The following is a 21,652-nucleotide window of genomic DNA, read 5'->3' on the forward strand; positions in this document are numbered from 1 at the left end:
GCAAACCATGACCATCAGGAGTTAGTTTAGAGTTCCTGCGACTGAAAAATATCCCCCAAGTTGCAGGAAATGCAGCCAAAGTTGGTCAAGACGACGATGCGCGTAAGGCGTTCTTGGCTGCTCTTTCAGTCTTAAAATGAAGTGGGGCTATTTTTCGGCCTAAAAGCTCAAAAGCAAGCGTGCGATCGTATTACCTGTGTGCATTTTAATGAAAACCAAGGCCATCAAGAGTTAGTTTAGAAGCCGTAGAACTGAAAATATCCCCCAAGTTCCGGAAAATCGGGCCAAAGTTGCTCAAAATCACCAAGGGCGTTAGGCGGTCTCTGCTACTCTATCCGTCTCAAAATGAAGTGAGGCTATATTTCAGCCTAGAAGCTCGAAACCGAGCGTTCAAATATTCTTCCTCTGTCCATTTCACTGAAAACGAAGCACATCACGAGTTAGTTTAGAGTCCCCAGGACTGAAAAATATAACGCAAGCTCCTGGAAATCGACCCAAAGTTGGTGAAAATCGCCCTGCGCGTCAGGCGGTCTCGGCTACCTTTTCTTTAAAGTGAAGTGGGACTATATTTCGGCCTAGAAGCTCGAAACCGCGCGTTCAAATATTTTTCCTCTGTCCATTTCACTGAGAACCAAGGCTATCAGGAGTTAGTTTAGAGTCCCCAGCACTGGAAAATATCCCCGCAAGTTCCAGGAAATCGAGCTAAAGTTGGTGCAAAACGCTCCACGCGTAAGGCGGTCTTGGCAACCTTTTCTCACTCTTGATATGAAGTGGGGCTATATTTCGGCCTAGAAGCTCGAAACCGAGCGTTCAAATATTTTTCCTCTGTCCATTTCACTGAAAACCAAGGCCATTACGAGTTACTTCAGAGTCTCCAGGACTGGAATATATTCCGGAAGTTCCTGGAAATCGATCCAAAGTTGGTGAAAATCGCCCTGCGCGTAAGGCGGTGTCGGCTACCTTTTCTTACCCTTAAAGTAAAGTCGGGCTATATTTCGGCGTTGAAGCTCCTAAAGCGAGCGTTGAAATATTTTACCTCTGTCCATTTTACTGAAAACCTAGCCCATCACGTGTTAGTTTAGAACTCCTGGGACAGGAAATATCCCGCAAGTTCCTGCAAATCGATCCAAAGTTGCTTAAAATCGCCCTAGGCGTAAGGCGGTCTCGGCTACCTTTTCTCACCCTTAAAGTGAAGTGGGTCTATATTTCGGCCTAGAAGCTCTAAACCGTGCGTTCAAATATTTCTCCTCTGTCCATTTCACTTAAAACCAAGCCCGTCACGAGTTAGCTTGGAGTTCCCGGGACTGGAAAACATCCTGCAAGTTCCTGGAAGTCCACACAAAGTTGGTGAAAATCGCTTTGCGCGTAAGGCGGTATCGGCTACCTTTTCTTACTCTTAAAGTAAAGTGGGGCTATACTCGGCCTAGAAGCTCCTAAACGGAGCGTTCAAATATTTTACCTCTGTCCATTTTACTGAAAACCAAGGCCATCACGAGTTACTTTATATTCCCCGGGACTTTAAAATATCCTGCAAGTTCCTGGAAATCGACCTAAATTTGGTGAAAATCGCCCTGCGCATAGGGCGCTTTCGGCTACCTTTTCTTACTCTTAAAGTGAAGTGGTGCAATAATTTGGCCTAGAACCTCAATATCAAGTGTTCAAATGTATTTCCTCTGTCCATTTCACTGAAGACCACGGCAATCACGAGTTAGTTTAGAGTCCCCGAGACTGGAAAATATCCCCGAAATTCTTGGAAATCGACCCAAAGTTGGTGAAAATCGCCCTGCGCGTAAGGCGATCTCGGCTACCGTTTCTTACTCTTAAATTAAAGTGTAGCTATACTTCGGCCTAGAAGATCGAAACCGAGCGCTCAAATATTGTTTCTCTGTCAATTTCTCTAATAACCAAGGCCATCAAGAGTTAGCTTAGAGACCCCGGGACTGGAAAATATTCCGTAACTTCCTGGAAATCGACCCAAAGTTGGTTAAAATCGCCCTGCTCGTATGACGATCTCGCCTACCTTTTCTCACTCTTAAAGTGAAGTGGGGCTATATTTCGGCCTAGAAGCCCGAAACCGAGCCAAACAGAGCGTTCAACTATTTTTCCTCTGTCCACTTCACTGAAAACCAAGGCCATCACGAGTTAGTTTAGATTCCCCAGGACTCGAAAATATAACCCAAGCTCCTGGAAATCGACCGAAAGTTGGTAAAAATCGCCCTGCGCGTAAGGCGGTCTCGGCTACCTTATCTCACTCTTAAAGTGAAGTGGGGCTATATTTTGGCCTAGAAGCTCCAAACCGAGCGTTCAAATATTTTTCCTCTGTCCATTTCACTAAAAACCAAGGCCATCAGGAGTTAGTTTAGAGTCCCTGAGACTGGAAAATATCACCCAAGTTCCGTCAAATCGAGCCAAAGATTTTCAAAATCACGATGCGCTTAAGGCGGTGTCGGCTTTTGCTCAATTTGCCGAAACTTGGGGGATATTTTCCAGTCCCGGGGATTCTAAACGAACTCTTGATGGCCTTGGTTTGCAGAGAAATAGACACAGCTAAAATGATCGCATGCTCGGTTTCGAGCTTTTAGGCCCAAATATAGCCCCACTTTATTTTAAGACTGAAAGAGTAGCCGACACCGCCTAACGCGCATCGTATTCTTGACAAACTCTGGATCGAGTTGCCGGAACTTGGGATATATTTTCCAGTCTCGGGGGACTCTAAAATAACTCCTGATGACCTTTGTTTACGCAGAAATAAACACAGGTAAAACGATCGCACGCTCAGGTTTGAGCTTTTAGGCCGAAATATCGCCCCGCTTCATTTTAAGACTGAAAGAGTAGCGGAGAACGCCTTGCGCGCATCGTAATCTTGACCTACTTTGGCTCGATTGGCCGGAACTTGCGGGATATTTTCCAAACCCAGGGACTCTAAACTAACTCTTGATTGCCTTGGTTTGCAGAGAAATGGACACAGGTAAAACGATCTTTGCTCGGTCTCGAGCTTTTAGGCCGAAATCTAGCAAATCGAAAGGAAAGCGAGCCAAAGTTGGTCTGTGCTACTCTTTTAGTCTTAAAATAAAGTGGGGCTATATTTCGCCCTAAAACCTCGAAACCGAGCGTGTGATCTTTTTACCTGTGTCCATCCCTCTGCAAACCAAGGCCATCAGGAGTTAGTTTAGAGTCTCCGGGACTGGAAAATATCCCCCAAGTTCCAGGAAATCGAGCCAAACTTGGTCAAGGTCACGATCCGCGCAAGGCGGTCTCGGCTACTCTTTCGGTTTTAAAATTAGGTGGGGCTATATTTCGGCCTAAAAGTTCGTAATCAAGCAAGGGATCGTTTTACTTGTGTCCATTTCTCTGCAAACCAAGCCCATCAGGAGTTAGTATAGAGTCCTTGGGACTGGAAAATATCCCCCAAGTTTTTGGAAATCGAGCCAAATTTGGTCAAAGTCACAATGCGTGTAAGGTGGTCTCGGCTACTCTTTCAGTGTTAAAATGAAGTGGGGCTATATTTCTGCGTAAAAGCTGGAAACCGAGTGTGCGTTCGTTTTACCTTTGTCCATTTCTCTGCAAACCAAAGCCATCAGGAGTTAGTTTTGAGTCCCCGGGACTGGAAAATACCCCGCATGTTCCAGAAAATCAAGTCAAAGTTGGTCAAGATCAGGATGCACGTAAGGCGGTCTCGGCTACTCTCTCAGGCTTAAAATGAAGTGGGGCTATGTTTTGGCCTAAAAGCTCGAGTTCGAGCGTGCGATCCTCTTACCTGTGTCCATTTCTCTGCAAACCAAGGCCATCAATAGTTAGGTTAGAGTCTCCGGGAATGGAAAATATCCCACAAGTTCCGGGAAAGCAAGCCAAAGTTGGTCAAGATCACGATGCGCGCAAGGCGGTTTTGTCTACTCTTCCAGGCTTAAAACGAAGTGGGGCTATATTTCGGCCTAAAAGCTCGAAACCGAGCGAGCGATCGTTTTACATGTGTCTATTTCTCTGCAAACCAAAGGCATCAGAAGTTACTTTAGAAAATCCGGGAGTGAAAAATATCCCCCAAGTTCCGGCAAATCGAGCCAAAGTTGGTCAAGATCTCGATGCGTAAAAAGTCCGGCAAATCGAGGCAAAGTTGGTCAAAATCTTAATGCGCGTTAGGAGGTCTCGGCTACTCTTTTAGTCTTCAATTGAAGTAGGGCTATATTTCGGCCTAAAAGCTCGAAATCGAGCGTGCGATAGTTTTACATGTGTCCATTTCTCTGCAAACCAAGGCCATGAGGGGTTAGTTTAGGGTCCGCGGGACTGGAAAATATCCCCCAAGTTCCGCCAAATCGAGGCAAACTTGGTCAAGATCACGATGCGTAGAAGGCGGTCTCGGCTACTATATCAGTCTTGAAATGAAGTGGCGCTATATTTCGGCCGAAAACCTCGAAACCGATCGTGCGAACGTTTTATCTGTGTCCATTTCTCTGCAGACCAAGACCATCAGGAGTTAGTTAAGAGTTCCCGAGACTGGAAAATATCCTCCAAGTTCCGGGAAATCGAGCCACAATTGATCAAAATCACTATGCACGGAAGGTGGTTTTGGCTACTCTATCATTCTGAAAATGATGTGGGGCTATATTTCGGCCTAGAAGTTCAAAACCGAGCGTTCAATAATTTTTCCTGTCTCCATTTCACTGAAAACCAAGGCCATCACCAGTTAGTTTAGAGCTCCTGGGATTGGAAATATCCCCCAAGTTCCCGCAAATCGAGCCAAAGTTAGTCAAAATCACGATGCGCGTAAGCCGATCTCGGCTACTCTATCAGTTTTAAAATGAAGTGGCGCTATATTTCGGCCTAGAAGCTCGAAACCAAGCGTTCAAATATTTTTCCTCTGTCCATTTCACTGAAAACCAAGGACATCGCCACTTAGGTTAGAGTCCCTGAGACTGGAAAATATTCCTTAAGTTCCGCCAAATCGAGCCAAATTTGGTCAAAATCACGATGCGCGCAAGGCGGTCTCGGCTACTCTATAAGTCTTAAAATAAAGTGGGGCTATATTTTGATTTAGAAGCTCAAAACCGAGCGTTCAAATATTTTTCCTCTGTCCATTTCACTGAAAACCAAGGCCATCACCAGTTAGTTTAGAGTCCCTCGGACTGGAAAATATCTCCCAAGTTCCGGCAAATGGAGCCAAATTTGCTCAAAATCAAGATTCGCGTAGGGCGGTCTTGCTACTCTATCAGTGTTAAAATAAAAAGGGGCTATAGTTCGCTCTAGAAGCTCGAAACGGAGCGTTCAAATATTTTTTCTCTGTCCATTTCACTGAAAACCAAGACCATCACGAGTTAGTTTAGAGTCCCTGGGACTGGAAAATATCTCCCAAGTACAGGCAAATCAAGCCAAAGTTGGTCAAAATCACGATGCGCGTGAGGCGGTCTCGGCTACTCTATCAGTCTTAACATGAAGTGGGGCTATATTTCGGCGTAGAAGCTCGAAACTGAGCCTTTAAATATTTTTCCTTTCTCCCTTTCACTGTAAACCAAGGCCATCACGAGTTAGTTTAGAGTCCCTGGGACTGGAAAATATCCCCGAAGTTCCGGCAAAGTTGGACAAAATCACGATGCGCGTAAGGCGGTCTCAGCGGTCGATTTTCAGCAACTTGAGGGAAATTTTCCAGACCCAGGGACTCTTACCTAACTCGTAATGGGCTTGGTTTTCGGTAAAATTGACAGACGCAAAGGGATCGCACGCTCAGTTTCGAGCTTCTAGGCCAAAATAGAGCCCCACTTCATTTCATGACTGAAAAAGTAGCCTAGACCGGCTCACGCGCAGCGTGAGTTTGACCCAACGTTGGGTCGATTCTCTGGAACTTAAGTTTAAATGCTTGGTGTACTTTACATGCTTGGTGTACTTTACTTGCTTGATGTACTTTAATTGCCTGGTGTACTTTACTTGCTTGATGTACTTTACTTGCTTTGTGTACTTTAATTGCTTGATGTACTTTACTTGCTTGGTGTACTTTACTTGCTTGATGTACTTTACTTGCTTGATGTACTTTACTTGCTTGATGTACTTTACTAGCTTGATGTACTTTACTTGCTTGATGTACTTTACTTGCTTGATTTACTTTAACTGCTTGGTGTACTTTACTTGCTTTGTGTACTTTACTTGCTTGATGTACCTTAATTCCTTAATGTAGTTTATTTGCTTGGTGTACTTTACTTGCTTGATGTACATTAATTGCTTGGTGTACTTTACCTGCTTGATGTACTTTACTTGCTTGGTGTACTTTACTTGCTTGATGTACCTTAATTCCTTAATGTAGTTTATTTGCTTGGTGTACTTTACTTGCTTGATGTACATTAATTGCTTGGTGTACTTTACCTGCTTGATGTACTTTACTTGCTTGGTGTACTTTACTTGCTTGATGTACCTTAATTCCTTAATGTAGTTTATTTGCTTGGTGTACTTTACTTGCTTGATGTACATTAATTGCTTGGTGTACTTTACCTGCTTGATGTACATTAATTGCTTGGTGTACTTTACCTGCTTGATGTACTTTACTTGCTTGGTGTACTTTACTTGCTTGATGTACCTTAATTCCTTAATGTAGTTTATTTGCTTGGTGTACTTTACTTGCTTGATGTACATTAATTGCTTGGTGTACTTTACCTGCTTGATGTACTTTACTTGCTTGGTGTACTTTACTTGCTTGATGTACCTTAATTCCTTAATGTAGTTTATTTGCTTGGTGTACTTTACTTGCTTGATGTACATTAATTGCTTGGTGTACTTTACCTGCTTGATGTACTTTACTTGCTTGGTGTACTTTACTTGCTTGATGTACCTTAATTCCTTAATGTAGTTTATTTGCTTGGTGTACTTTACTTGCTTGATGTACATTAATTGCTTGGTGTACTTTACCTGCTTGATGTACTTTACTTGCTTGGTGTACTTTACTTGCTTGATGTACCTTAATTCCTTAATGTAGTTTATTTGCTTGGTGTACTTTACTTGCTTGATGTACATTAATTGCTTGGTGTACTTTACCTGCTTGATGTACATTAATTGCTTGGTGTACTTTACCTGCTTGATGTACTTTACTTGCTTGGTGTACTTTACTTGCTTGATGTACCTTAATTCCTTAATGTAGTTTATTTGCTTGGTGTACTTTACTTGCTTGATGTACATTAATTGCTTGGTGTACTTTACCTGCTTGATGTACTTTACTTGCTTGGTGTACTTTACTTGCTTGATGTACCTTAATTCCTTAATGTAGTTTATTTGCTTGGTGTACTTTACTTGCTTGATGTACATTAATTGCTTGGTGTACTTTACCTGCTTGATGTACTTTACTTGCTTGGTGTACTTTACTTGCTTGATGTACCTTAATTCCTTAATGTAGTTTATTTGCTTGGTGTACTTTACTTGCTTGATGTACATTAATTGCTTGGTGTACTTTACCTGCTTGATGTACTTTACTTGCTTGGTGTACTTTACTTGCTTGATGTACCTTAATTCCTTAATGTAGTTTATTTGCTTGGTGTACTTTACTTGCTTGATGTACATTAATTGCTTGGTGTACTTTACCTGCTTGATGTACTTTACTTGCTTGGTGTACTTTACTTGCTTGATGTACCTTAATTCCTTAATGTAGTTTATTTGCTTGGTGTACTTTACTTGCTTGATGTACATTAATTGCTTGGTGTACTTTACCTGCTTGATGTACATTAATTGCTTGGTGTACTTTACCTGCTTGATGTACTTTACTTGCTTGGTGTACTTTACTTGCTTGATGTACCTTAATTCCTTAATGTAGTTTATTTGCTTGGTGTACTTTACTTGCTTGATGTACATTAATTGCTTGGTGTACTTTACCTGCTTGATGTACTTTACTTGCTTGGTGTACTTTACTTGCTTGATGTACCTTAATTCCTTAATGTAGTTTATTTGCTTGGTGTACTTTACTTGCTTGATGTACATTAATTGCTTGGTGTACTTTACCTGCTTGATGTACTTTACTTGCTTGGTGTACTTTACTTGCTTGATGTACCTTAATTCCTTAATGTAGTTTATTTGCTTGGTGTACTTTACTTGCTTGATGTACATTAATTGCTTGGTGTACTTTACCTGCTTGATGTACTTTACTTGCTTGGTGTACTTTACTTGCTTGATGTACCTTAATTCCTTAATGTAGTTTATTTGCTTGGTGTACTTTACTTGCTTGATGTACATTAATTGCTTGGTGTACTTTACCTGCTTGATGTACTTTACTTGCTTGGTGTACTTTACTTGCTTGATGTACCTTAATTCCTTAATGTAGTTTATTTGCTTGGTGTACTTTACTTGCTTGATGTACATTAATTGCTTGGTGTACTTTACCTGCTTGATGTACTTTACTTGCTTGGTGTACTTTACTTGCTTGATGTACCTTAATTCCTTAATGTAGTTTATTTGCTTGGTGTACTTTACTTGCTTGATGTACATTAATTGCTTGGTGTACTTTACCTGCTTGATGTACATTAATTGCTTGGTGTACTTTACCTGCTTGATGTACTTTACTTGCTTGGTGTACTTTACTTGCTTGATGTACCTTAATTCCTTAATGTAGTTTATTTGCTTGGTGTACTTTACTTGCTTGATGTACATTAATTGCTTGGTGTACTTTACCTGCTTGATGTACTTTACTTGCTTGGTGTACTTTACTTGCTTGATGTACCTTAATTCCTTAATGTAGTTTATTTGCTTGGTGTACTTTACTTGCTTGATGTACATTAATTGCTTGGTGTACTTTACCTGCTTGATGTACTTTACTTGCTTGGTGTACTTTACTTGCTTGATGTACCTTAATTCCTTAATGTAGTTTATTTGCTTGGTGTACTTTACTTGCTTGATGTACATTAATTGCTTGGTGTACTTTACCTGCTTGATGTACTTTACTTGCTTGGTGTACTTTACTTGCTTGATGTACCTTAATTCCTTAATGTAGTTTATTTGCTTGGTGTACTTTACTTGCTTGATGTACATTAATTGCTTGGTGTACTTTACCTGCTTGATGTACTTTACTTGCTTGGTGTACTTTACTTGCTTGATGTACTTTACTTGCTTGATGTACTTTACTTGCTTGATGTACTTTACTTGCTTGATTTACTTTAATTACTTTGTGTACTTTAATTGCTTGGTGTACTTTACTTGCTTGGTGTACTTTACTTGCTTTGTGTACTTTACTTGCTTGATGTACTTTACTTGCTTGATTTACTTTAATTACTTTGTGTACTTTAATTGCTTGGTGTACTTTACTTCCTTGTTGTACTTTACTTGCTTTGTGTACTTTAATTGCTTGGTGTACTTTACTTGTTTGGTGTACTTTACTTGCTTGGTGTACTTTACTTCCTTGTTGTACTTTACTTCCTTGTTGTACTTTACTTGCTTGGTGTACTTTACTTGCTTGATGTACTTTACTTGCTTGATGTACTTTACTTGCTTGATGTACATTAATTGCTTGATGTACTTTACCTGCTTGATGTACTTTACTTGCTTGGCGTACTTTACTTGCTTGATGTACTTTACTTGCTTGATGTACTTTACTTGCTTGATTTACTTTAATTGCTTGGTGTACTTTACTTCCTTGTTGTACTTTACTTGCTTGATTTACTTTAGTTGGTTGATATACTTTAATTGCTGGGTGTACTTTACTTGCTTGGTGTACTTTACGTGCTTGGTGTACTTTAATTACTTTGTGTACTTTAATTGCTTGGTGTACTTTACTTGCTTTGTGTACTTTAATTGCTTGATGTACTTTAATTCCTTAATGTAGTTTATTTGCTTGGTGTACTTTACTTGCTTGATGTACATTAATTGCTTGGTGTACTTTACCTGCTTGATGTACTTTACTTGCTTGGTGTACTTTACTTGCGTGATGTACTTTACTTGCTTGATGTACTTTACTTGCTTGATGTAGTTTACTTGCTTGATGTACTTTACTTGCTTGATGTACTTTACTTGCTTGATTAACTTTAATTGCTTTGTGTACTTTTCTTCCTTGATGTACTTTACTTGCTTGATTTACTTTAGTTGGTTGATGTACTTTAATTGCTTGGTGTACTTTACTTGCTTGGTGTACTTTACTTGCTTGATGTACATTAATTGCTTGGTGTACTTTACCTGCTTGATGTACTTTACTTGCTTGATGTACTTTACTTGCTTGTTGTACTCTACTTGCTTGATTTACTCTACTTGCTTGATGTACTTTACTTGCTTGATTTACTTCAATTGCTTGGTGTACTTTACTTGCTTGGTGTACTTTACTTGCTTGATGTACTTTCCTTGCTTGGCTTACCGTACTTGCTCGGTGTACTTTACTTGCTTGATGTACCTTAATTCCTTAATGTAGTTTATTTGCTTGGTGTACTTTACTTGCTTGATGTACATTAATTGCTTGGTGTACTTTACCTGCTTGATGTACATTAATTGCTTGGTGTACTTTACCTGCTTGATGTACTTTACTTGCTTGGTGTACTTTACTTGCTTGATGTACCTTAATTCCTTAATGTAGTTTATTTGCTTGGTGTACTTTACTTGCTTGATGTACATTAATTGCTTGGTGTACTTTACCTGCTTGATGTACTTTACTTGCTTGGTGTACTTTACTTGCTTGATGTACCTTAATTCCTTAATGTAGTTTATTTGCTTGGTGTACTTTACTTGCTTGATGTACATTAATTGCTTGGTGTACTTTACCTGCTTGATGTACTTTACTTGCTTGGTGTACTTTACTTGCTTGATGTACCTTAATTCCTTAATGTAGTTTATTTGCTTGGTGTACTTTACTTGCTTGATGTACATTAATTGCTTGGTGTACTTTACCTGCTTGATGTACTTTACTTGCTTGGTGTACTTTACTTGCTTGATGTACCTTAATTCCTTAATGTAGTTTATTTGCTTGGTGTACTTTACTTGCTTGATGTACATTAATTGCTTGGTGTACTTTACCTGCTTGATGTACTTTACTTGCTTGGTGTACTTTACTTGCTTGATGTACCTTAATTCCTTAATGTAGTTTATTTGCTTGGTGTACTTTACTTGCTTGATGTACATTAATTGCTTGGTGTACTTTACCTGCTTGATGTACTTTACTTGCTTGGTGTACTTTACTTGCTTGATGTACCTTAATTCCTTAATGTAGTTTATTTGCTTGGTGTACTTTACTTGCTTGATGTACATTAATTGCTTGGTGTACTTTACCTGCTTGATGTACATTAATTGCTTGGTGTACTTTACCTGCTTGATGTACTTTACTTGCTTGGTGTACTTTACTTGCTTGATGTACCTTAATTCCTTAATGTAGTTTATTTGCTTGGTGTACTTTACTTGCTTGATGTACATTAATTGCTTGGTGTACTTTACCTGCTTGATGTACTTTACTTGCTTGGTGTACTTTACTTGCTTGATGTACCTTAATTCCTTAATGTAGTTTATTTGCTTGGTGTACTTTACTTGCTTGATGTACATTAATTGCTTGGTGTACTTTACCTGCTTGATGTACTTTACTTGCTTGGTGTACTTTACTTGCTTGATGTACCTTAATTCCTTAATGTAGTTTATTTGCTTGGTGTACTTTACTTGCTTGATGTACATTAATTGCTTGGTGTACTTTACCTGCTTGATGTACTTTACTTGCTTGGTGTACTTTACTTGCTTGATGTACCTTAATTCCTTAATGTAGTTTATTTGCTTGGTGTACTTTACTTGCTTGATGTACATTAATTGCTTGGTGTACTTTACCTGCTTGATGTACTTTACTTGCTTGGTGTACTTTACTTGCTTGATGTACTTTACTTGCTTGATGTACTTTACTTGCTTGATGTACTTTACTTGCTTGATTTACTTTAATTACTTTGTGTACTTTAATTGCTTGGTGTACTTTACTTGCTTGGTGTACTTTACTTGCTTTGTGTACTTTACTTGCTTGATGTACTTTACTTGCTTGATTTACTTTAATTACTTTGTGTACTTTAATTGCTTGGTGTACTTTACTTCCTTGTTGTACTTTACTTGCTTTGTGTACTTTAATTGCTTGGTGTACTTTACTTGTTTGGTGTACTTTACTTGCTTGGTGTACTTTACTTCCTTGTTGTACTTTACTTCCTTGTTGTACTTTACTTGCTTGGTGTACTTTACTTGCTTGATGTACTTTACTTGCTTGATGTACTTTACTTGCTTGATGTACATTAATTGCTTGATGTACTTTACCTGCTTGATGTACTTTACTTGCTTGGCGTACTTTACTTGCTTGATGTACTTTACTTGCTTGATGTACTTTACTTGCTTGATTTACTTTAATTGCTTGGTGTACTTTACTTCCTTGTTGTACTTTACTTGCTTGATTTACTTTAGTTGGTTGATATACTTTAATTGCTGGGTGTACTTTACTTGCTTGGTGTACTTTACGTGCTTGGTGTACTTTAATTACTTTGTGTACTTTAATTGCTTGGTGTACTTTACTTGCTTTGTGTACTTTAATTGCTTGATGTACTTTAATTCCTTAATGTAGTTTATTTGCTTGGTGTACTTTACTTGCTTGATGTACATTAATTGCTTGGTGTACTTTACCTGCTTGATGTACTTTACTTGCTTGGTGTACTTTACTTGCGTGATGTACTTTACTTGCTTGATGTACTTTACTTGCTTGATGTAGTTTACTTGCTTGATGTACTTTACTTGCTTGATGTACTTTACTTGCTTGATTAACTTTAATTGCTTTGTGTACTTTTCTTCCTTGATGTACTTTACTTGCTTGATTTACTTTAGTTGGTTGATGTACTTTAATTGCTTGGTGTACTTTACTTGCTTGGTGTACTTTACTTGCTTGATGTACATTAATTGCTTGGTGTACTTTACCTGCTTGATGTACTTTACTTGCTTGATGTACTTTACTTGCTTGTTGTACTCTACTTGCTTGATTTACTCTACTTGCTTGATGTACTTTACTTGCTTGATTTACTTCAATTGCTTGGTGTACTTTACTTGCTTGGTGTACTTTACTTGCTTGATGTACTTTCCTTGCTTGGCTTACCGTACTTGCTCGGTGTACTTTACTTGCTTGGTGTACTTAACTTGCTTGCTGTTCTTTACTTGCTTGGTGTACGTTAATACAGGTGAAACTTGACTTTGTTGATAGCTTGCAGCCATGCCTGATGGGGGAAAGATCATTCACTTTGCGCCACGTTAAATATGAAGAGGTCCTCAAGGAAATCAAATTAATTCGTTCCGATACATCGACAGGACCTGACCAAATACCAGCTAAGTTCCTAAAGCCTGTAGCCGACCTGATTGCAGGACCTTTGACAGACGTGATAAATTCCTGTATTGCCACATCAACATTTCCCGACGCTTGGAAAGTTGCGAGGATAACCCCAATCCCTAAGACCAGTGGCTCTACCTTCAGTGTATCAGACATGAGACCGATATCAATACTTCCGGTCCTTTCAAAAGTTTTTGAAAGACTCGTACACCACCAAGTCATCGATTACATTGATTCTCACTGCCTGTTAAAAGAGAATATCTCAGGCTTCAGGAAAGGACACTCAACGACTACTGTTCTATTAGGGATCAGAGATGACATTGTTCGCGCCATGAAGCGAGGAGAAGTTACCCTCATGGTACTAGCCGATTTCTCTAAGGCGTTTGATACCATCAAGTACAAGACTGTTCTTGAAAAGCTCAGCCTGTTGGGCTTTTCCAAGGAATATCTTAAATGGACGATCCAATATCTTACAGGAAGGAAACACTTTGTGCAAGTCGACGACAAAACGTCAGAGCTTTGTAGGGTGAGTTTCGGCGTACCTCAAGGTTCTATCATGGGGCCACTCATTTTCAATCTCTACGTGGCTGACCTTCAGTCATATGTACGCGGAGTTAAATGTCATCAATATGCTGATGATACCACATTGTACACACAGTGCAAACCAGCAGATCTTCAATCAACTCTAACTGAACTTTCTGCAAGTATAGGCAAATTGGAAGCGTGGTCACGTGAAGCAAACTTAGTCATTAATCCTTCCAAGACTAAGCTGATGTTATTATCTACTCCGCAGTTATCAAAGGTCCATCATTTAAACACTGAAAAGTTCGACATCACAATCAACAGCATCCCCTTGGAACGAGTGACCACCACTAAATTATTGGGGTCTCACATCCATGAGCATCTGAACTGGGAAGGAAATGTCAGACAAGTAGCAGCGTCCTGCTATGCTACTCTAACAACCCTAAGGAAGTTAAAGAACATCCTGCCTTTCCATATCAAAAAGAATTTGGCACAGGCATTGGTTCTAAGCAAGCTATATTATAATGACATAGTATACCACTCACTCCCAGATTATTTAATGAAACGTCTCCAGAGAGTACAAAAGGCTACAGCTAGTTTTGTGCTTGGTAGACTTGTGTCATCCGAAGACATCCTTACGAAACTCAAATGGCTTCCCGTAAAGGAACAACGCGAATGGAACCTACTTAAGGTTGACGGAGTCTGAGCTGGGCTTTCAGAATTAAAAAGCCCTTGAAGTGTCTGCTTATTACAGGTTTTGTGCAACAAAATGGGTTAATATTGGTGTCCGTGTCCGCTTAACTGAGGTGTCCGCTGAATGCACGTTTATTTTGGAGTAAATGTAAGAAAAAAAGGTGGGACTTGAGCAGGTGTCCATTTAATAGAGTGTGTCCGCTTAATACGGGGTCCGCTTAATACAGGTTTCACTGTACATACTTGAGACTTTTCGCTATCTCGATCGAGATGTTTTTGCGTACTGTTAATTCGTTGATTACTAAAGATGCGTTCCTTACTTTCCAGCTGTTGTTACTGAGAAGAAGCTAATTCAGGGCGTGGGGAGAGGGGTTTCTACCCTATATAAGGTATGTGCCGCCTTTTTGAAGGCTATGGCTTGTCAACCGTTTTGGTTTGAAAATGGGTAGAATGATTTCGCCGGTTTGGTCCGCGAAAGTATGGCTTAATTTGAAATAAACCATAATATAGACATTACTTGAAATTTATGTCTCTTTTTGTCGAGTTTATCATCTTCAAACAAAAACGAGAGGAATCAATTTTAATACCACGATAAAGCGCGATTTGCCTCGCAGAATACACTGAACGGTCATGCATATTTGAAAACAGCATTTTAGAGGTCAAGCCTAGAAAAGGGTATGAAAAGTGACATTTATTGGTCTGAAATGGGGTCAGGATTTACAGAACTGGCAGGCACGCGCCTGCCAATGATTCCAAGGAATACTGCACCCCCTTTCGGTATTTGGGAAGCCTACAGTGTTTATTATTTTAAAGTGCTCTACAGCCTGCGAATGCAGACGTATTTCCGCCTGTCGCTTGTCTACACCCAAAAATAACGTCAGCGAACTCGAGCCAGAAAACGGTTCTGTGACATAGCAACTTTTGTTTTCTGTTGGCCAATCAGATTTCATGATAGAATTAAACTCGAGTGGCTCGCGGCTAATCTCATACCCAGATTTCACTCTGTTTGACCCTGAGAAGTGAAATCTCCCTTCTGCTTGGTCTTGGAAGATCTGGGTTCTAGATTAATTCGCGGCTTCCCCGCTCGATGGTCGATTAATAAAACACCAACGAATATTTCTCATGTTTTCATTCCGCCGTTCCTCACTAACCAAACGCCTGGAACAGGCTATTTGCAGTTAACTGTAAGTCCGCATGTGTTAATTACACTGGACACCAACCGGAGGTGCACCAATCTCTGGTGGTTTCAAGTACGAAATTTGAAGCTAAAATTTGAAAGTTCTAACAAAAAAATTCTGTAATAGGAGATTTCGAGTCCACATGGAGGAGGGTGGCTCACTATGGAAAAGCACTACTTTTCGGCGGAGAGGGGGACAAGACATGCTTTACGGCTGAAGAGTAAATGATTGCCATGCCGTCCCACATGTTTGATACCAAAAGAAAACATTCACTGTCAGTTTTGCTTTTTGTGCTCATGTTGACTTCATAAAATATCCAAAAACACTGACGTTCTCCTTTCAGCGCGCGCGGATTACTCGACTTTTCGTCCTCAGTGCGCGTGCGATCGTAAAACTATAGGGAGCCACCTTAAATACTGATTATGTGAAAAGAGTTTGGGGAAATACAACACTAAAATAAGGTGGCATTGTGGGAAGCTTTATTATAACAAAATAGAGAAATTTACAGAGACCGTGGTAGTGTGAAATTCTTCAGAATGTGCAATGCTCTTACTTACAAACACTATTGAGTACAAGCTGAATAATGCGATAACAGCCAATATCCCTCATTCGCACTGTTCTTGAAAAACATTTGCCAGGAGTTGTAAAATAAGCCCTATTTATATTCGATTTTAAGTAAACCAGTAATATTAGTGTTTTAATATAAATCACTGACTTAACGCTTTTCTCAGTACTGTAAAAAAATCCAATTTCATGTTAAACCACACCTGAAAAAAGTAAAAATCGATCTACATTTGTCAGGAACGGGAACGGGAACGATGGTTAAAATTGATGAAAAGAGCATTTCGACATTATTTAGCTATTCGAAGGAAGATATGATTATCAATCTTGTTTGACCATGCAGTCGTAGCCACCTTAATTGCATCCTCCGCAAGGCCTTTCGTTAGTACAATTACGAGACAAAGTCAGTTGGATGAATGATTTACAGTTCCCAGAACTGAATTGTCAGAGAAAAAGAGTAATCCTCTTCAAGGTGTTTCTTCCAACTTTTTCCTTTACGGTTCCTCTTGCCTAGAAGATAATAAATTATAAAAGGTGAGTGCCTTTGTTCTTATTTGTTGTGTCTGTTGACTACTTGATCCTAGCAACTTTGAAGAAAAGTATCCAATGAAGACGCTTATTGAGAATAAGGGGAACCATCCTCGTAAATGGATCAAGAACGTTAAAGGTTAAGTGTCTTTTCTTTGGCTCTTTCAAGTTAAAATACTGTGTATAATATGTAATTATGAATCATAGTTGGCCAGGAAATATGGGATCCGTAGAGTAGGCAGCATAGAGGTTTCGGTGCTTCACAAATTCAACTGTGTTCGTTCTCAATTGGTTTCAAATTTTCTGGACTCCTAAACGACACTGGTCTGTATACGAAAAAGATCACCTTCCCTGGTTCCGATTGGTCATTTTTCTTCGAAGTGGCCAAATTCCATGCAGGTCAGAAATGGGTCGAGGGCTTCATTTTGAAATATTTGCAAAGCTCTATTTCAGTGCCCTCCAAACCGTCCACTTAAGTTCTATTCCTGTCTTAACATGTAATTAACGGCCTGTTGAGCTGATCTCTGTATACTGGAATTCAAAATGCTTCATTGTGCCCATACTAGTTCCACTCCTTTCTACAGCTAGAGACAATTTATGTATTTAAAAAGTAATTAGTTTTGCTCTGCTCCACCCCTTTAAATGTTGAGCTTACTGCAAAATTACCCACATGGAATTGTTTTGTGTTGCTACAGCATTGGAAGAGGAGAGGGAGGGCAGCCTATCAAAGAGTTTATGTTTGGTGTTTCCTGGGTTGAGTTTGCAAATTGCTGGAAACGTTATACTTTTAAAACAATCCCAAGTGCGTTTGTCTTTGGAGAAAGCTGCTTTAGGTAGCCTTGCTGATAGCTTCAGTACAAGGCAGGAAAAAAACACCACTTGCGATTGCCCAGGGCAAGTAAATTTTGCTCTTGGGCTAGTGAAAATGGAAGATTGATAGTCCGGTGGGCAAGTGAAATTAGCCTCAGCAGTCTTGTTAAGGCCGCCGCACACTAGCCGATTTTTTGTCGGCCGACAAAAAATCGGCTAGTGTGCGGCGGCCTTTAGTTGATAAGGAATGAACAAAGCAGACTTATTGGGCAATTAATATTTTAGTAGGGGCAGCTGAAAACTGAAATGTACTGGCCCACTGAGCAACAGGATTTCATTGTTTTCCTGCCCTGCAGTACCATTCATTTTCTATTGGTGCCATTTTGTTCAGTTCATTTTTCCACATTTACTTTGATGTAAAAATACCTGTTGTAAGACCTTGGTGTAGGCCATCTACTAACTGCTTGTCAGCACCTAAAACAACAAAGAACTGAGTCAATTTAAATCACTATTACTGTTACTGTTATTAAAAACCATAAAATGTAACCCCTTTACAACGACCACAGAGGAGAAACAAAAATGGGGTCGTATAACATGTGTACCAGGGTAGATTCTAATTATGATAGCAGTACTGATGTGCGTAATGAAATATGCATTTTCCTTTAAATCATGTGACCAACGACTACCTTTTGGAGTCCGAACATCATGCTTTCACTTTGAATAATTTACTTCTTTGATACTATCATCCAAAATGCCTGATGAGCAATTATAAATTAGGGACAAGAAAGGCGGCAAATAGTAAATATCAATTCCATTGACGTCATGACGCGCGTTCCAGTACGACTTTCCGGCCTTGCTTTTCCCTCGTGTAAGCCAGCTGTTTAATCCTCATTTTAACGCTTTTTTCACTGTTTAAACAGCCTAGTTCGAAGATAAAGTATGGAATCATAAAATTCCGTCCAAAATAAATGTTTCTTTGTCATTTCTGCAGAAAATTTAAACGATTTAACCATCTACCGTGAGCGACAGTCGTATTTGTACCGGGCCGAACAGTCGCAGATGACGAGCTCCGTATGTACTGAGCTGAGCTATAACTGTTTTTTGCTGTTCAAAATGTATTTTATTAGGATCAAACTTTTTTTCTTGCTGATCACGTTGTACAAACACCATGATCCTGCTGTAATCGAGCTTTTTATCAGTATTATCTTGTTTTGTGGTTGAAATTAAGCCTGAGAGGCAAATCCACATAGGTCTCGCAGATGTAAAATGGATGCAGGAGAAAGAAATCCTCGTCATTAATCAAGCCTATGTGGTAGAATAGAATAAATTCCCTGGTTTTGGTGAACGAAGCCATTTTTGTTAAGACTCGTAGAGGCCGCACACGCCGTTGCGCATGCCGTACAGCACAATCTCAATCAAGTCCATCCTTCATTCATTCATGAGCGCGCACTTAAATAAATAACCACGCGTGACACCACGCGTGTTTTCCTGATTTTTTTGGCGTCAGCGTGACCAAATAAATGCTAATTTTCTCGCGTTCCCTTGGGTGAATTTTTCTTTAATTTGGCTCAGTTCTAACCACAAACAATTCCAATAAAATACCCTATTTTTGTGAAAATCTCTCAGAGCTAATCTAATATATTTAGAATAATGACAAATTACAGATTATTGGAAAAACCGTCTGAACAACCTTGACTTTTTACCAATTCAAAGTGTCAGCCAGTATCGTTTCCATGATGTGGAGAAGTATGAAACAATTTCACCAAAGGAAAGTATAAATATTAAGGAGTTTAGGTCAAAATGAGGAATACATCTGCCTGTCATTAGATTAGATTTTGCCATAGTAACGGCGTTAATCCAAAAGTTGACAACCAAAACATAAGCCTTATTTTAACAGTACCCATACTGGTAAATCTCTTCGGGTAAAACTTTAAGAGAAATTAACTAAGTTTCGTTTTCTAACTCGCGCTCTATAGGGAGGGTGTTCGTAATTACCCTAGGGAGCCACCTTAAAAATAACCAATGAAAATGCTTCATGGAGGCTGCTTTTGGTGTTTTTACTTTATGTGCACCACAACATAAATGGTAATTTTGCAATATATTGCTTATTTTGTTGCCTTTTAACGCAGCCTAACCTTAATAAATCAGTAACTGAAAGACTGACAGACTGATTTACTGACTGACTGACTGACTGACTGACTGACTGACTGACTGACTTACTGACTAAATTAATACATTAAGAAATAAATAAATATTATGACATTTACCTTTTCTAACCAGGGCAGCCTTTGTGAACTCTTCATCCAAAGCCTGTTGATCAGATGTTGATATAAGAATCATGAACAAGTACTGTGAAACTAAAGCAACTGATATTTTACTAGGCCGAGTTCATACTTAAGTTTTCACTTGTATTAAATGATTCTAAAAACTCATCACATGTGATCAGTCAGTCACATTTGATGAATTTCGCATTCGGATGGTAATATTTACCACTAATTAACCGAGAGTGAGGTCTTTACGGGAAAATCTCAAACCGGGACCATGCCGCATTAACCGAGCAATAGAGAGTTTAAGAAAGCCACGACGGCAACGGCAACGTCGCTAAACAAAAGGTTTAATGAGCAGAACAATGACTGTGCACGCGCGTTATGATTCTTGGTACATTTCTTTGCCGTCCCCTGCAAAACAAGAACGTGAAATGGCCAAATTCCGCGTTGTCTGAACAACGTAAACCACAACAGCTAAGGTTTGAAATTTCTATTTCAAATTTATCTCTGTGTCCCAGATTCAGTTTCGTGATACTTTTGACAGTCATAAACAAAGTAAATGACTTAAGAGTATCACGAGATTCGTAGGTAACATATAAATTCATTTTTTAATCGACGTTTTCCTCGGCGTCGTCGTCGTAGCTTCTTAAACTCCCTAATAGCAAAGTCAATACGGCAAGGCCGTGGCTTGAGATTTTTCCTTATGGACTGAATGTTCGAGGTTAATAAGTTGTTTATTATATGGCTTTTTGCTTTAGTTTAGCAGGCCCGTAATCGACCCGTGGGCATTACGGGAGAATAATGCCGTATAATAAGCTAATCAGAGCTCGCATTCTAAAGGCTACAAACACAAGCCATCTAACAAAGCGTTGTATTGTTTTTCCATTTTTTAGAAGAGAAGTTTTCATTCCTTTTCATCCACCTTATTGCCAAATTACATCATTTGATTACAAACTTCTGCAAGGAATTACTTTCCAACATGCCTGTCTGAGCATTTACTTAAACCTTTTGTGTAAAACATTGTGGTAACTGAAAAAACGTCAGTACTGTAGTGCTTTAATACACAGCTAATCCCAATAAACAGATTTACCAATTTGTCCACATCATCCTGGTCCATTCTGGCATTACTGTTGGTACCTAAATATATAGAAATCAACAAAATTGAGACAGAATACTTAGTTGTTTGAGCCACTAGTTGGACATTTGTATAGAATTCTGTATAGTTTCTTTCAGTACCTCTCATTTCAATAAAAATATCATGAAATAAATATTTTAATTTTAATTATTATAACTTAGAGATATATCATTGCCATCAGAAAGTAGCGCAACTATTGCATTTCTAAAGTGCATTTATACTGCCAAATAAAATTTATAATTCATCACCTTCTTCCTTTCCAGTTTCTGGCCCTTTAGACCTATGAGATTCCATTTCTGCAGGTATCAAAGATGAAAAGACCACAGTCAATTATAACCATTTGTCATGGTTTGAACATACAAAGCGTATTACAAAGAGAACTGTTATTTATAGCATTAATTTTGATAGACAGTCAAGTCCTTTTTAGGACATAATTTGCTCTAACTTTGTCACGATAAAAGGGCATAATATTGTTCCAAAAAGGTATTTTCAGTATTTGGCGAACATTCTGAAGTAAAATTTCGTCATCATCAACAACAGTCTCCAAAGGGGTTGATACCTATAAAAACAATAATCTAGAACTTACTTTATTAACATATTACAGAAATTGATTATAAAAAATTCATTAATACTCAATATAATTACTTTTGTGCTCTTGCCTGTAAATATGAAGAATCATGCAACATGCAGG

The 21,652-nt window shown here is 39.1% G+C and overlaps 1 protein-coding gene across 1 annotated transcript; it reads right to left on the minus strand.

The window, feature by feature from the left end:
- Positions 1–16,122: 16,122 nt before the first annotated feature.
- LOC149095567 (uncharacterized) lies at positions 16,123–21,651 on the minus strand. The gene is made up of 4 exons (XM_089281900.1): positions 20,917–21,651; positions 19,827–19,869; positions 17,986–18,033; positions 16,123–16,731 (listed from the first exon to the last, which is right to left on the minus strand). Exons 1-4 carry the CDS (start codon positions 21,067–21,069, stop codon positions 16,643–16,645), a joined length of 333 nt encoding a protein of 110 aa, XP_089138026.1. The 5' UTR covers positions 21,070–21,651; the 3' UTR covers positions 16,123–16,642.
- Between the last annotated feature and the right edge of the window lies 1 nt (position 21,652).

This window comes from Orbicella faveolata, unplaced genomic scaffold, assembly GCF_042242905.1.
Source record: "Orbicella faveolata isolate gen_17 unplaced genomic scaffold, um_ofav_v1 contig_50, whole genome shotgun sequence".
In the NCBI taxonomy this organism is placed as follows: domain Eukaryota; kingdom Metazoa; phylum Cnidaria; class Anthozoa; order Scleractinia; family Merulinidae; genus Orbicella; species Orbicella faveolata.